Source organism: Dunckerocampus dactyliophorus, chromosome 1, assembly GCF_027744805.1.
Source record: "Dunckerocampus dactyliophorus isolate RoL2022-P2 chromosome 1, RoL_Ddac_1.1, whole genome shotgun sequence".
Taxonomy (NCBI): Eukaryota; Metazoa; Chordata; class Actinopteri; order Syngnathiformes; family Syngnathidae; genus Dunckerocampus; species Dunckerocampus dactyliophorus.
This window is the reverse complement of record NC_072819.1, coordinates 19,438,207-19,455,078: the sequence shown is the minus strand read 5'-3', so window position 1 is coordinate 19,455,078 and position 16,872 is coordinate 19,438,207. Positions and strand designations below refer to the sequence as shown.

The window sequence follows — 16,872 nt, the reverse complement described above, 5'->3', positions numbered from 1 at the left end:
CAGCTGGTAGAAAGTGTACAGCTCAGTCTTCTATTGAGAACTTGACGGTAATAACCAAAGAATCTTGAGCTCTAAAGCTCCCCAAAAGTGCGAACACAACAGTAAAATGTCTGGATGAAAGATACCTGAGCGGTGATGGATGTTATGTGACGAGCCAAAGCCAACAAGTCCACTCTTGGGTCAACTTTTATCAGGAGCCGCTCTTAATCTTCTACATCAATAGACGTCATCGCTGCAAATACAGTATGCCCACATTCTGGAAGGGTCGTTGTAGTGCTTCAGGAAAGGTGAAACACATAATGAAAAGTGGTAATATCACTAGACCTCAATTCAGCGAGCATCCAAGCATTAATCTGGGCTTTTGTTTAGCTTTTACTTTGTTTTTTGTGGGGTTTTTTTGCAGTCCGAAAGATGGAGCGGCCTCAAAATTAATTTGCACTGGAAGTTATAGGCAGTAGGACAGGACGTAGCCCAGGCATTGCTCAGGTTAGTCATTAACCAGGTTGCTACTTTTTACGACTCGTTACCAAGGGTGCATCCTCATCCTCAGAGTCACGGGGTTATGCTGGAGCCTATCCCAGCTGACTTCGGCCGACAGGCGGGGTACACCCTGGACTGGTCGCCAGCCAATCCCAAGGCACATATAGACAAACAACCATTCACACTCACATTCATACCTATGGACAATTTAGAGTCTCCAATTAACCTAACATGCATGTTTTTGGAAGGTGGGAGGAAACCGGAGTGCCCGGAGAAAACCCACACACGCACAGGGAGAACATACAAACTCCACATGGAAAATGCCCAACGGTGATTCGAACACAGGTCTTCCTGATCTCCTGCCTGACTGTGTGGCCAACATGCTAACCACTAGACCACCGTGTGGTAATGATTAAATGTAATATTTATTATTTAAAAAATATATATATATATATATATATATATATATATATATATATATATATATATATATATATATATAAATACAGTACATATATAATTTGTATATTTTCATATTCAGTATATATATTTATATTATATATTATTGGATATATAATTATTATTTTCAAAAAAAAGAATTAAGTTAAAAGATAAGATAAAGATAAAGACTTTAGTTAGGTAGTGATGGTATGATTATTAATGGTGTTTGTAATCCTGTCCAGCTCTCAACCCACAGCCACTTATTGTACACTACAACAAAAGTGCTTATAACAGCAAACATTAGTTTGATTGTTGCATTTTTTCATAAATGTAGTGTATTTTAGTAATTAGTATCTATTTAGTACTTTATCAAAACTTAAACAGCCCCTGATAGGAAAAAGGATCCCCACCCCGATCTAGAATAAAGACAGGAAACTGGCCTGTTAAAACAATCTTAAGGAGACGGGAGGAAAAAAAGACAGGAAAGTTGTCTTGAATAACGGTATTGCAACGTAACAATAACAGATACATTTAGTGAAAGCGATTCATTTTTTAAAAGTAAGATAATAACAAACTGCATTGCTGAAATGTGTTGATGACAAATTTGTTGTCTACATGTGAAACAAATGAGGGAGATCCTGCATGCTACAGTGTGGACACATATATTAGTTTTTGTGACATACTGATTGTAAAATAATAGTCAAATTCCATTGGTTCTGCATTAACTGTTGTCATTCATGAATCCCTTAAAGATCCTGGGGATATGTTTTGCCTTTCAGTTTTTTTTATTTTTAATATGTCATTTTGGCTATAGGTGGAATTTGTCAGAGGATATTCATTCTTATATTAATTTTCGAATCATTTATTTTTGACCGCTATAAGTGAATTTCTGCGAAGTAGGATTCAATATTAATAAACTGAATATTTTTGTAGTTAGAGCATAGAAAACATGTTTATGACTTTCTAAATCCAGGTTTTAACATTATTGGAGCCCTGTAGACATGAGCTGAACACCCCAATAGTCACTTTTACACTATTATTCTTTGTTTACATTGCTCAGGCTCATCACATTGCTCAGGCTACGGGATCACTGCAGGGACAACAAACAGTTGCCGCTAGCATAGCAAGCTTCTGAGCTAACTAATTAGCCTCTCCAATTTACTTAATCTAAACTTAAGAAAGTGTTTCAAACGAAGGGGGGAGGAGGACAAAGAAGCCAAAAACGTACCACTTCCACACAGAATGAGAGAAGAAACTTTTTTTCATTCGATCTCAGCCATGGCATGTCGGCTCCGCTATGCTGGCTCTTTGGCCAGTCACTATGCAGTGTGAAAGGTAATGTAATCTAACATCAGGTCTCATAACATTACTGATGCATAGTGACCAGAATACTACATATAACTTCATTGAATATTGATTAATAATAGGCAATCCTTTATTAATTAATTATTTTTTGAAAAAACGCTATATAGTGAGGGAGCAATATTCAAACTGTGACATAGCGAGGGACGACTGTGTAGGTGCTTGTTTTCACTTTATTTTAATTTATTTTCCTGATAAAAAAAACAGTTCTATAGATAGTTCTAAGATCTGACTCCAGAAAGCCAAAAATGTTCAAATAAAACACATTTTTACAGTTTTACAGTTATAATTTTACAGGCGGAAAACAATTCTAAATGCATATAAATATATAGAAATGACAAATAAAAGGAATAAATGTAGAATTTAACGCCATTTTTACCTTGATTGAAGACGTGTTTGTTGACCGCTGATTTAGCTAATAGGCAGCTAACAAGTATGTTTGGTAATGAAATACATAAAGAACACAGCTGGACTCGCTTAGTGTATTAATAACTCAATAAGATATGCACCGTATTGGACGCTAACTGGGAAATTTACACAATCCAAGGCAAAATTTTGCCATACATTTTTTATCTTAACTGAAAAACACACTAACCGAGTGTTCTGCTGTATTTGATATGTATATTTCAGGCAGAAGTAGTTTTAAAAGAGGGAGTCGTTTAAAGTGGAATAAAATATAAAAATATATTAATTTTATAGCAATTTTTGGGAAGCTGACATATTTGGTCCTTGAGTGAGAGTTTTTATTTAGAATCTGATGCTGTGGAAAAAATAACAATGCATCAAAATCAATGTTCCTGCCGATCAATGACCCATCTCTGGGCATAAACACAATAATAATTTATTTCATATATAAGTGCATTATTTGTTTTTTCAATAAAATAAAACAGTTGACAGGCTTCAAAGGGGTAAAACCCCACAAATATAATTAATGTTTGATATGCATAGTTTCAGGCTGAAGTAGTTTTAAGAGAGTACTCTAAACTGATAGCAGACCAGCCTTGACAACATTGTTCACAGTACAGTAGTAAGCAGCAAAGCCTCCAAAAAAGTTTTCTGTTACAACATGGAGGCCTGCAGGAAGGTCAGGTAATGGTTTTCAGTGGCTGACAATGTGTCATAGGAGTGTAATATTACAGCCCGGCCTCCAGGCCTTTGCTCAGGCCTGCAGCCAATAGGAGTGCAGCACAGTCTCCTCCCATACAGCAACAAGTGCTTTAAAACTCCTCACTAGTCCCAACTCTTCCTATCCACTCTGGTCTCTCTTCCCTCTGCTGTCCTGCCTGCCTGCGTTGCCAAAAAAACTTCTTCATCCAGCACAAAAGCAAAGAACCACCTCTAGATCTCACCATGGCAGCCAGTTACAGGACCAGCACGTACAGCGTGAAGAGCTCCAGCGCCCCCAGGAACTTCAGCAGCAACTCCTACGCCGGATCGGGAGGTATCAGCTCCCGCAAGAGCTACACTGTCAAGAGTTCCTACGGCGGGAGTGGCGGCAGGGGTTTCGGCATGGGCATCACCAGCTCCAACGCCTACGGCCTGGGTTCCAGCATGGGCATGAGCATGGGGGGCTCCATGGGAATCGGCCAGGCCCCCATCACCGCCGTGACTGTCAACAAGAGCTTGCTGGCCCCACTCAACCTGGCCATCGACCCCACCATCCAGGCTGTCCGCACCCAGGAGAAGGAGCAGATCAAGACCCTCAACAACCGCTTTGCCTCATTCATTGACAAGGTAAGACCAGTGATGCACACTAAAGCTGTGCTTCTCCCTACTACTTTTCATGCATGTTGAATTCAATAAACTTGATGTACTTCAATGTAACCTTGTTAAGCAAGGTTCGAAACAAACTACACCCTTTTATTCCAATGGTGATCCCGTCACCAATGCTCCCCATGCCCCTACCCCATCCTCCCACCCCAGGCGGCTTTTTTCATGATGTACAGACAAAAAGAGAGCAAGATAGCAAAGGGTGTGTCAGGCCACAGCACAAGTTACCTTGGGACTGGTTTCCTCCCTTTAGCAGGGGTGGGGTTCTTTCTTATTGCTCACCCCACCCCCACCCCAACTCTGACCTTTGGAGCACTGAAATGCTTCATTTTATCACAAGTGTGCTCTTATAAGGCCTGAGTTAATATTTCAAAAGGCTGCCGGTGTCATGTTCGCCTTACAGCAGCTGTTGGGTGCAACAAGGTTAAACTTCCTTGTAGTTTCTTCAATTTAAAAGAATATACAAGCAAATAGCAGTGAGATTGTAACGTGTACCCTTTGCTGTCACACTTCTAACTTGGGTAAATATTTACCCCCACCCCTCTATCTGCCTGTAGATGAAACTTTGCTCTATCCCTCCTCCTCCTCCTTTCCCCTCTGCATTTGCCTTTGCAAAAGGCTCCATTTACAAAAACAGGAAGGCACAAGGGGAGAAGGGTTAACACGCTCTGTTCCTCCATCACCACATTTTTCCACCATGTTCTCTCTCTCTCTCCCTCCACACCCCGTACCCAAACCCAACAACCTACGAGCCCACCTCCATCGCCCACCTCCCTCCGTCTCCTGTCAGGATGCATGTTCTACGTCACGGCCTTCCGTACTAAAAAGGCACAGGCAAGCCAGCAAAGTTCCAAAGCAGACAGATAAGATCAACAATGACTGTAGAAGGCGAACAGGAGACATGGCCAGGTTGACCGCCCCCCCTGTCCCCCTCCTTCCCAGCCTCACCCCACTACAAGTCATTGTCAGAATTTTAGAAAGTGGAAGGAATATTATTAATTATAATTATTATATTTAATATATTTTAAAAGTATATATTAAAATACTGTACATACAAGTATAGTCTTCATTTCAGACCCAGACATAATATATTTATTTTTAAGGTTTAAAAAAATTCTCTATTTCAGGACCACATCCCTTACTTATTTGCATTTTTTTTAATTAAAATATAACATTAACATATTTTTATTTATAAAATAAAATAAATGTATTCTCCATTTCAAGACCATATTTTTTTATTCATTTTTTAATATATATTAAAACCGATACAAAAATACTGTGTCAGATTCAGAGCCCATGTTTATTCTATATTTTTACTTGCCAAATTTGAAGTTCATTCATTCATTTTCTATGCCTCTTGTCGTCATTAGAGTTGCGGGGGTATGCTGGAGCCTATCCCAGCTGGCTTTGGACGAGATGTGGCGTACATCTAATTATAATAATTATATAATTATATTCTGTATTTCAGACCTCTAGTATACTATATATTTTTTATTTAAAAATGCATAGATTAAAAATAATTAAATGTATTACTATTATTTTATATTATTATACATGATTGTCAATGTATTACAATACATTTAAAAAATAATAATGTCCCATAATTATTGAAATCTTTTTCAATGTAAAACTGTATGATAGTCAGAATAAAATAATAATATAATATATAATAAATAATATTATTTTATTATATACATACTTTTAAATAAGACTATTTATTTCTTGTATTAATAATTACATGTATACATTCAAATTAATTTCTAAAAATAATAGGATTCTTCAATTCTAGACTAGTAAACCACTGAGTAGTAAAGGAAGGAAAAATGTATATATTTGTGTTCATGTCCATACAGTACATACACGCATGGTCAATAAAACAACTTGATTTAAAAGTATGAGAAAGCAATGAGTATTAGACAAGAAATCTGACCAAATAACACAAATATTTATTCCTCTTTTGCTGTATCCTCACAGGTGCGCTTCCTGGAGCAGCAGAACAAAATGCTAGAGACCAAGTGGAACCTGCTGCAGGGTCAGACCACCACCCGCTCCAACATCGACGCCATGTTTGAGGCCTACATCGCCAACCTGCGCAGACAGCTGGACAGCTTGGGCAACGACAAAATGAAGCTGGAGGCCGACCTGCATAACATGCAGGGCCTGGTGGAGGACTTCAAAAACAAGTGCGCACATATGATTGTATTAATAGAAGTATAGTTGCACATTGCACACAGCAGCATGCAGGCCTGCGCATGTCTGCGTTACAAACACTTGTATTGTTTTCTTCATTTGTTTCCACTAACCAGCTAAGGACTCCCAAGGGAGAAAAGTCAGCCTTTAGTGATGGAGGACTTACACCTCCTAGTGTTTCATTGGTGTATGACACTCGCTCTTTGTCTTCCAGGTATGAAGATGAGATCAACAAGCGTACAGAGTGTGAGAATGACTTCGTCCTCATCAAGAAGGTCAGCAATCTTTAATTCACTTTGTTTTCTTTTTTTCTTTTTTTAGTTAGTCAAGTCAATGCACTTCTCATATGAAGCACACCACTCTTCTTTTCATCAGAAACCAAAAGAACTACAGAGGCAAAAGAAAGAACATAGTTTTACAATGAAGTGTGGCCGTCAACTAGTCGAGTCGAGAGATATAAAATATACAGTCAAGACAGGGCGTTGAGTGTGTGGGTGTTGAGTGAAAAACACGTATGTCAAGTTTTTGGTGCGTTATTGGCTTTCTTTGTTTTTGGAACAATCAAAAACACCTAAAAACTTTTGTTGTTGTTGGGGAAAAAAAACCCTCACTAAATGTGTAAATACAAACTTTTCATTAAACAACAAAAAATAAAAAAATTAAAATATTTTGTGTTGTGGATTAGAAAAATAAAAAAATAAAAAAAATCACAACTGTGTAGATACATGATTTTTTTTTTACCGTAAAAACAAATGATTTTCAAATTTAAAAAATTGCAATATTTGGAGATACGGTCGTCCCTCGCTACATCTTGGTTCCAACATCTCTTCTTGACTCTATTGCGGTTTTTCAAACTTGCGGTTTTTCAAACGTAAAAAAAATGTATAAAATATCGCTGTTTTGTGGTTGACTACGGCCTATGATTAGTCCATAAATATGCATATTTAAGCAAATCGTATGTATTTTCAAATTAAGCATTTTCAAGCATAAAATGGCTATATGAACTAAAATACAAACACAGTATAAGCCATTAACCAACTTGTGAATGTAGTATTCTACATCGGTCACTAGGTGTCAGTAATTGCTCGGTGAGACCACCACGACCGAAGCACCAGACTTGAACAACCGTCTTTTATTGCAGGTTTAAATTAGCTCACAACAAGCACAATAATAATAACATAATAATCATAACAACAACACACTGTTGTTGCTGATGTTACTGGCCATAGCCCACCACAAGTTAAAACTCAACTCTGAACTCTCAACATCACTTGCTCCCCGACAAGGTAAACTGTCTTAAATGGCTTATTTTCTCTGATTATATCTACTATATTGGGTTATATGAATGTAAAGGTGTAAGGTGTATTGTATTGTGTCTGGTGTATGGGTGTTATTTCCTGTCTAGGTGGCTCTAATAAGGTTAAAAATCGTATTTAGAAGATCGTAAACTTTTCTATTCCATAACTATGAAAGTATTACATTTATAAAGAACGAATTCTACCTCGCGGAAATTCACTTATCAGTAGAGTCTGGAACCAATTAACCACTGTAAATGAGGGATTACTGTACATGTTTTTCGCCGGAAAAACATTTATTTTTTTGGATACAAAGAAAAAAACTCACTCAATGTTTTATCAAAGACATACTTGAAACATTTTTTTTGTTCTTTCGGTTAAATAAAAGCAAAACTTGAAACAAATGGGAAATACCAGATTTTCATTTGAAAAAAGTGACCAAAACTTCTGTTGGTTTTTGATTAAAAAATAACAAACAAATAGATGCTTTGTAATGGAAGATAGATACTTTATTGATCTCCAAGAGAAATTCACAAGAACCACATAACATACATTTCTTTTTGGATCAGAAGAAGACACATGTTTTTTGTTTTCATTCATTCATTCATTTTTTTCCATTTGTTTGATTAGTTTTTTGCATTTTGGAAAAAAGAGGTTATTTGGAGGAACATGCTTTTCTATGAATCCCAACAAATGTTTTGTATTTTTGTTGTCTTTTGGGATAAAAAGAAAACTGAAAAAAAACTATATATATAGATATTTTTATATATATAGATAGATATATATATATATAATAGAAAAATTCACCACATTTGGAGATGCACTTATTTATTTGATATTCTAAAGTTACTTTACGATCAAATTCTTGCTGTTCTTACTTGTACATTAGACATATAAAGCATATGTATCTCTTTGTTGTGTCCAGGATGTTGACGAGGCCTACATGAATAAGGTGGAACTGGAGGCTAAGCTGGAGAGTCTGACAGATGAGATAAACTTCCTCAGGTCCATCTATGAGGAGGTATGGACACAAAAAGACTTAAACACTTGTAATATTATACCGTAGTATAGCACTCCTTAGACGGCTGGAATTAAAATGTTATTTTTCTTGTTTAGGAACTGCGTGAGCTCCAGAGCCAGATCAAGGACACTTCTGTCATTGTGGAGATGGACAACAGTCGTAACTTGGACATGGACGCCATCGTAGCAGAAGTAAAGGCTCAGTATGAGGACATCGCCAACCGCACCCGGGCTGAGGCAGAGACATGGTACAAGACCAAGGTAAAAAAAGAACAGTCTGGCCATTTAAAAAAAATCATGTTTCAGAATTAGTGCCTAAAACGGATTGTTTTGCTGATGTTCCCTTAGTATGAGGAGATGCAGACATCCGCCAACAGATATGGAGATGACCTCAGGGCTACCAGGACAGAAATTGCAGACCTTAACCGCATGATTCAGAGGCTGACATCTGAGATTGATGCAGTCAAGGGACAGGTATGGCGATGGAGAAGTCCCACGTTGAAACCCAAATCATCCAGAGAAAGTGCCTTCATATTTGCTGATCTAAATTTCTTCCAGCGCGCCAACCTGGAGGCTCAGATTGCCGAGGCAGAGGAGCGTGGCGAGCTGGCGGTGAAGGACGCCAAGTCCCGCATCAGGGACCTGGAGGAGGCACTGCAGAGAGCCAAGCAGGACATGGCCCGCCAGATTCGCGAATACCAGGACCTGATGAATGTCAAGCTGGCTCTGGACATCGAGATCGCCACTTACAGGAAGCTGCTGGAGGGCGAGGAGGACAGACTGGCCAACGGCATCAAGTCCATCAACATTTCCAAACAAAGCAGTAAGTCTCCTTCATCGTACTCCAAATGTGTTTGTCTTAATGAACATTTCTCAGAGATGAGTTTTTCCTGCTTAGTTTGCATAGATACTTGCTTGTTGCTAGGCAGAATTCACATGGCAAAATCTAACAGAGACTCACAAATGGGAAGTTCTTTCCCAAAAGCAGCACTATAAGGATTTTGAGGCAAGTTTATTCAACAGCTTTTTACAATGGAAACACTGCTCTGTAGTAAATATAAAATGCATATGGAAGATGGAGACACATACTAAGGAAGTTTTTATATATTTATTACATTGTTGATATTTTTAAAAACATTTATTTTATATATTTTTAATAATTTAGATTTTTATTTAATAATTTAATACATGCATTCTTTTATTTGAACTGCTGCTCTGTGTTATATATAATTAGACATCTTTTTTATATTTAATTATTTTTATTTTTAAATTATCTTGTTAAATAAATTGCATAAGAATTAATATAATTACATAAATATATAATATATTATATAAATAGTTATTATTTGTTTCATTCAATTCATGTTTTAATAATTAATTTTTTTGTTTTATTTGAATCACTATTCAGTATTACATGTGACTATTTTTTAATTATTAATTTTATTTTATTTTTATTTGAATTGCTGCTCTGCATTACATATAGCAGAAAAAGCATTTAACATTTTACAAATTATTTATATACTTTTTAAATTGCAATTATTCAGTAAAATTGTAAATTCACGGAATACAAGCTAAGAAAATGACTTCATGATAAGAACAATGGCAGATGTTTATGTTTATATACATTAATTTCACTGTTCTGTAGTTAATACAAAATGCATCTAAGCTGCATCGCAGAAAATAAGACTGACACACACGAAGGAATTTTCCAACTTTAAGTTGACAATTTTATTTTTATATACATTAATTTCACATTTGAATTTAAGTGCTCTGTATTACTCATAAAAGTCAGTGTCAGAGGGCAGTGAGAGGTCACAGTACATACATACTGCAACTGATTCAACAGCGCCTCGGCTGGTTGCAGAAGTGCGCCACCAATGTCTCCATTGCATTTTAGTCCTGCTAAAAGTGTATGTGTTGTTCTGGTTCCCCAGCGAGTTACGTCCCCATGGACATGAAGAGCAGCTACTCCAGCACCTACTCCAGCGGCTACGGCGGCAGCGGCTACGGCAGCGGCGGCTACGGCAGCGGCCTGGGCGGCTTCAGCAGTAGCAGCGGCAGCAGCTACAGCACCAGCACCCAGAGCAAGAAGAATGTGGTCATTAAGATGATTGAGACCAAGGACGGCCGAGTGGTGTCCGAGTCCTCCGAGGTCATTGAGGATTGAGCTAGTTTCTATGAGCTCCCTTTATTTTTGTCCTTCTTTGGTAGTTTTTACACTTACATTTCAAGCCCGCCCACACACACTTAACATCTTTTTTGTCATTAACATGTTTTAAGCTTGCCAGTCACATAATAAACAATAAAATATGCTACCAATTACATGAAAGGGACCAAAGAATCTATTGTGTATGTCTGATAGCTGTCTCTGGAAAGTGACGTTAAAAGTGAAGGCAACTCCGAAATTTGAACATACAGCTACTCCACTCACTAAAGGACTGCTGCCCTCCTCCTCCTTGTGGTGAACAGTGGCGTCGAAGGAACGTGAACGTACTGAAGTGTCCATGGTCTAACTAATGTCTATCAAACTCCTGCTACAGTAGGTAGTGCATGTCTTCCCCCCAGCCTGTGCGTGTCCTGTAACCGGAGAGCGCCCACGTGACGATAGTGTTGTCCTGAGGTGCTGTTTTTGCTACCACACCAAATAAAAATGTCTGAAAAACATGCTGTTTTTGTTTCTGTTTGACTCCCTCATTGAGGAGCACTCAGGGGACTATAATATAGAAATATGAATGACAGTAATCAGTGTACAGCTTATATAACAGTATACATTTACAGTACTATTAACTGAGAATGAGTCAACACAGCCATTGTTGTTTAAAGAAAGGACAACACAAGTGAGTAACAAGGTTGTGACTTGCCCATACTGTACAGTCAGGCATGGTGGTTCTAGAGTCATGGTCTGGGGCTGCATGAGTGATGCCAGCAACTGGAAACCTGTGGCTCATTGAGAGGAAACATCAATATATACTTTGATATTGTGAAGCAGAAACTGCTTTGGGTACAGATGGAGCACCACATTGCCTTCTCTAAGAGGGATGGCCACAACAATCTTTGGGTCAGGATGAAGACTGTCATCAATCAACTATTTGTCACTGCCCTGTCCACAGCACCTGATGCCTGCTCCTCCACATGGATTGTACAGAGTCTATTATTGGGCACCCCTCCAGGTATGCTTGTAAATTTGGTCTTTGTTCCCAATTTATCCCTTACTGCACTCTAGAGAGACCAGCAGCCGTACGCTTACTCCACAGATAAGGCTTAAGTCCGCATTATGATAAGTTTGCTTGCTGGTAAGATAGCACCATGGGCCTTTCCACTGCAGTCACCCATCCCGAACGCCACACTGGAGATGGTGGAGTATTGACTGAGTTGTCCAAAACTCGCAGGTTTTTCACTGGAATCGCAGGTATTCGTCTCTGTTAGCTTGTTCACTTACCCTGCTGCCGCTAGCTAAATTAAAAAGCAAACCAGGTAACATGGCATTGATTGTGCAACTGTGACTCTAACTGCATTTATAGAAATGCATTAAACCTGTGGAAAAAAGCAACAGATCTGCTTCTTCCCTCAAATCTTGTCACATTCAAGATTCAAGAGAGTTTTATTGTCATGTGCATGGTAAAACAGCAGTTATACCATGCAATGAAAATCTTATTCTGTTCATTCTCCCACGAAAAGAAAGAAAACACAAGAAAGAATAAGAACATAAGAAACATAAACACATAAACATATATACCAATAAATTAAGCAACAACAACAGAAGAGACATTAATACAAATAAATAATACAAATAAATAAATAAATAAATAAAGTGCTATGAGTGTGTGCGTGTGTTGCGTGCGGCGTGTGTGAGTGCTTCGTTGAGAAGCCTGATGGCCTGTGGGTAAAAGCTGTTTGCCAGCCTTGTGGTCCTGGACTTCAAACTCCTGTAGCGTCTGCCTGACGGTAGGAGTGTGAATAATGAGTGTTGTGGATGTGTGCTGTCCTTGATGACATAGCTAGAGTTAAGTAGAAATGTTGTTATTACACGATAAGAATTACACCATATGTTCTTATAATAGTCACACATTGATCAATTGCTTATATGAGGCTAGATTCAAGCATAATGTTATTACATATTCTAGTTTTAAGAATATTGTTCTTCAAAACAGGCTTTCCCACATTCAGAATTTCTCCAATTAAACTAACCTATATACAGTATTTATGGGACATGGCAACTCCACACAGAGATCACGTTGCAACAGAGATTTGAACCCAGATAACCTGATTGTCAGGCCACCATGCAAGCCACTCGTCCACTGTGCAGCCAACAATGGTGCTCATTGGCATGTGCTCACTCCTCCCATGCTATGTTTACCACCATACTTATTGTTTCTCTATACATGAGCTGTTTAACAAACATTAAAAAAATATTCAAATTACTGTATATGGATGGGACATTTTATTTTCAAAAAGTGTGATTGTGTCTAAATTTTGCTTAATTTAAGAAGACCTGTTGTTGGCTTGATTTGCATGTAAATTCACCAATTTTTATGGTAATGACTTACATCGGAGTACATCACATATTACAATTCACAGTTCCACATGTCCAAAAGGAGCAGGAAGAAGCAAAGGTTATTTAATCCTACCCTTTTTACACTAATTACAATACATTTGTTTGCTCCCTGTATTCCAAATGCACTCTCTTCTGGTTGAATGCATGATGTAATAATGTGGTGAAATATTAGTCACTAGAGTCCCTTGATAGAGAGAGTTACAACATGACGAGTCGAAAAAATACGGTCACGTGACTCGTGGAGCCATCTTGGAGCCAAATTCACGTTTGCGTTCGCCTTTATACAACAGAATACAACAGTATTCTTGGCTGTATTGTTGTTTATTCATCAAAAATGCCGGGTTGTTGTGCATTTGGATGCACAAATAGACACGACAAGGGTTTCAAGCTGTACAGATTCCCTTCAGATATCAACAGACGGACAATTTGGGAGAATAAAATCAACCGTTTGAGCTGGAAGCCAAACTCGTCTTCAAAGCTGTGCGAGGTAGTTCAATTGAGAGTGTTCGGTCCCATGTGTTGTATATTATACTGTTTATAATGTGGCCCAATTTTAGATTTATTTTGATCTGTATGGTTGGGGAACCTCATTTCGTGCACTTAATCTAAACTGCAGTTATTTTATGGATATTACATTGAATACCTTAATATTCTTTATACCACTTTTTACATGCATTGTCGTACTGTGCACGCATGAATTGGCCCCAACATGGCGGCATAATCTCAGTTGTCGTAACTCTCTCTATCAAGGGACTTTAGTAGTCACATTTCTTGTCACCATAAGTACTTCATATGACAATCATAATAAATAATATGTATGCAATAGACATAATAGAACATAGCTGATAATGGGTGAATACTGACAATGAACTCACAAAAATGAAGAGTTGGTAATAAGTGTGGTAGTGATTAGACATAGCATTGACAAATAAAAAAGAACAGAACATAGTTGGATAATGGGTGAGTACTGGCAATGTATTCACATAGGAATGAGGAGTAATAAGTGACAAGAATGAAGAGTTAGTACAAGTAGTGAGTATAGTCATGATTAAACATAGCATTGTATGTACACAGTGTGTCAAGACTCTTCTTCCTTGTACTTTACAAACATCAACTGCTTGTATTGTTTCTTGAAATCGCTCATGTTAGTGTATTGTTTGAATTCCTTGCTGAATGCTGAAGGTTTTTAATGTTCCCAAGTAAAAAAAAAACCCATGCGCGGTCCTCGGGACCATAACCCCCCCAGTCGATGAGGTACCCGCCCCGCCGTCCAAGATAGCTTTGGCGGTGAAAGCGGGGTGACCCTCAATCACTTTCTTCGACTTTCTTCGATTCCACTGGCAGGGGCAGGTCCCGGGAAGACAACCAACCTTCTGTCCCGGCTTATAGTCCGGGGCGGCAGTCCGATGGCGATTGGCCAGCTTCTGATTGCGCCATGCAGTGCAGGTCAGGGCGGCCTGAGTGTTGCGCCAAACACGGTGGACACGGCGGAGATGGGAGGCCACTGAAGGAACCGTGCATTCAGGTTCCTGGGAGGGAAAAACTGAAGGCTGGAAACCATAGACCACATGAAAAGTGGACATTCCAGTGGAGGAACACACCAGCGTGTTATGTGCATATTCCACCCACGGAAGGAAGAGGGACCAAGAGGTGGGGTCTTGGTGACAAACACACCGAAGGGAGGCCCACAGGTCTTGGTTGACTCGTTCTGTCTGCTCGTTGGATTGGGGGTGGTACCCTGAAGAGAGACTGGCCGTGGCCCCCAGAGGCTTGCAGAATGCCTTCCAGGTGGAGGAGGAAAATTGCGGGCCTCTGTCAGATACCACGTCACTGGGGATGCCAAGGGGGCGGACCACATGTTGGACTAGGAGCTTGGCGGTCTGACGGGCAGATGGTAGTTTGTGGAGAGGAACAAAGTGGGCAAATTTGGAGAACCTGTCAATGATGGAAAGGACGGCCGTAAAGCCTCTGGATGCGGGGAGTCCAGGAACAAAGTCCAATGAAATGTGTGACCATGGGCGGGACGGGATGGGAAGTGGCCGCAGAAAAAAAGCCGGAGCCCAGTGGGAGGACTTGCTTCTGGCACAAATGGAACAGGCCACCACAAAGCTCTTGGAATCTGCGTGAAGAGTGGGCTACCCGAAATGTTGGGAGATCAGGAAGGCAGTCCGCCTAGCTCCAGGGTGACAGGCGAGCTTGGACCTGTGGGCCCACGTCAATACATCAGAGCGGAGGGCACGAGGAACAAATCGACCGACAGGGTGTGTCTTTCCCGGCCTCCATCACACGGTTCATCGCCTGCCATTGGATGGCACCGAGGATCCGAGCCTTAGGAAGGATGGTCTCTGGGCAGAAGTCCTCAACAGTAGGGGCAAACATCTGCCACAGCGCATCCGGCTTCCCGTTGCGTGGCCCAGGATGGAAGGTGAGAGTGAAATTGAATCTCGTCGGGAACAACGACCACCGTGCCTGGCGAGGGTTGAGGCATTGGGTGGAGCGGATGACAGGTTCCTGTGGTCTGTGTAGATCGTGAAGGGATGAGCTGCTGCTTCCAACCAGTGACTCCACTCCTGAAGGGCCAGAACTACAGCCAACAACTCCCTGTTGCCAACATCATAGTTACGCTCAGCTGGCGACAGACGCCTGGAGGAAAAGGCGCAGGGGTGCAGCTTCTGGTCGGAGCTGGAGCACTGGGAGAGTACAGCCCGACTCCTGTGTCGGACGCGTCAACCTCGACAACAAAAGGGAAAGAGGGGTTAGGATGGGTAGGAACCGGGGCGGAGGAAAATAAACTCTTAAGGCGCCGAAAGGCCAGGTCAGCCTCAGGCGTCCGGCAAAACGGAACTTTAGAGGATGTTAGCTTGTTCAGAGGTTCAGCAACTTTACTAAAATGACGAATAAAGCACCGGTAAAAGTTAGCAAACCCAAGGAACCTTTGCAAAAGCTGCCTATACGTAGGAGTGGGACATTCGACCACTGCTTGGACCTTAGCAGGGCCTGGTCTGATCTGCCCCTTCTCCACAGTAAAGCCCAAAAAGGGTACCGAAGAAGCGTGAAAGGAACATTTTTGAGCTTTAACAAATAACCGGTTCTCTAATAATCTCTGAAGCACGAGCTGAACGTGAAGATGGTGAAGCTGTAAAGAGGGCAAAAAAATGAGGATGTCGTCCAAGTAAATGAAAACAAACCTACCTAACATGTGCCGAAGGACGTCATTAATAAGGCATTGAAATACCGCAGGCGCATTGGTGAGGCCAAAGGGCATGACGCAGTACTCGAAATGGCCAAGGGGTGTACTGAAAGCCTTTTTCTACTCGTCTCCCACTCGCACTCTAATGAGGTGAGCTGCGAATGTTCAATTTGGTGAATATTACCGCATCATGCAGAGAAGTGAATGTCGCATCGAGGAGAGAGAGGGGATATTTATTGCGAATGGTGATTATATTGAGCGCGCGAAAGTCAATACATGGCTGCAAGGTGCAATCTTTTTTCCTTACAAAGAAAAAACCCGCCGCCAAAGGGGACGAAGAAGGTCTAATGTGCCCCGCGGCCAGGGAGGAGGAAATGCACTCCTCTAGGGACCTCTGTTTGGGCTGCGAAATGTTGTACAGCCGTGTGGAGGGCAGCAGCGCACCCAGTAACAGGTCAATGACGCAATCATACGGGCGGTGGGAGGGAAGTGTCATAGCGCGGTCTTTACAGAACACCTCACTAAAGGAGTGATATTCCTCGAGGACCAGCGAGAGGTCGGGTGGAACA

General features: G+C 40.3%; 1 protein-coding gene across 1 annotated transcript; it reads left to right on the top strand.

Annotated features, from left to right (window-relative positions):
* Nucleotides 1–3,521: 3,521 nt before the first annotated feature.
* Nucleotides 3,522–11,222, top strand: krt8 (keratin 8). Its single transcript, XM_054791748.1, has 8 exons — nt 3,522–4,017; nt 6,028–6,236; nt 6,458–6,518; nt 8,464–8,559; nt 8,655–8,819; nt 8,907–9,032; nt 9,117–9,381; nt 10,493–11,222. Exons 1-8 carry the CDS (start codon nt 3,634–3,636, stop codon nt 10,723–10,725), a joined length of 1,539 nt encoding a protein of 512 aa, XP_054647723.1. The 5' UTR covers nt 3,522–3,633; the 3' UTR covers nt 10,726–11,222.
* Nucleotides 11,223–16,872: the final 5,650 nt, after the last annotated feature.

Bases quoted from the DNA above. Each gene is read 5' to 3' on its own strand.
- krt8 (XM_054791748.1), top strand. From the start codon at position 3,634: ATGGCAGCCAGTTACAGGACCAGCACGTACAGCGTGAAGAGCTCCAGC. The intron at 8,560-8,654 runs GTATGGACACAA...TTTCTTGTTTAG, and splicing joins TCAGGTCCATCTATGAGGAG to GAACTGCGTGAGCTCCAGAG. The intron at 9,382-10,492 runs GTAAGTCTCCTT...CTGGTTCCCCAG, and splicing joins CAACATTTCCAAACAAAGCA to CGAGTTACGTCCCCATGGAC.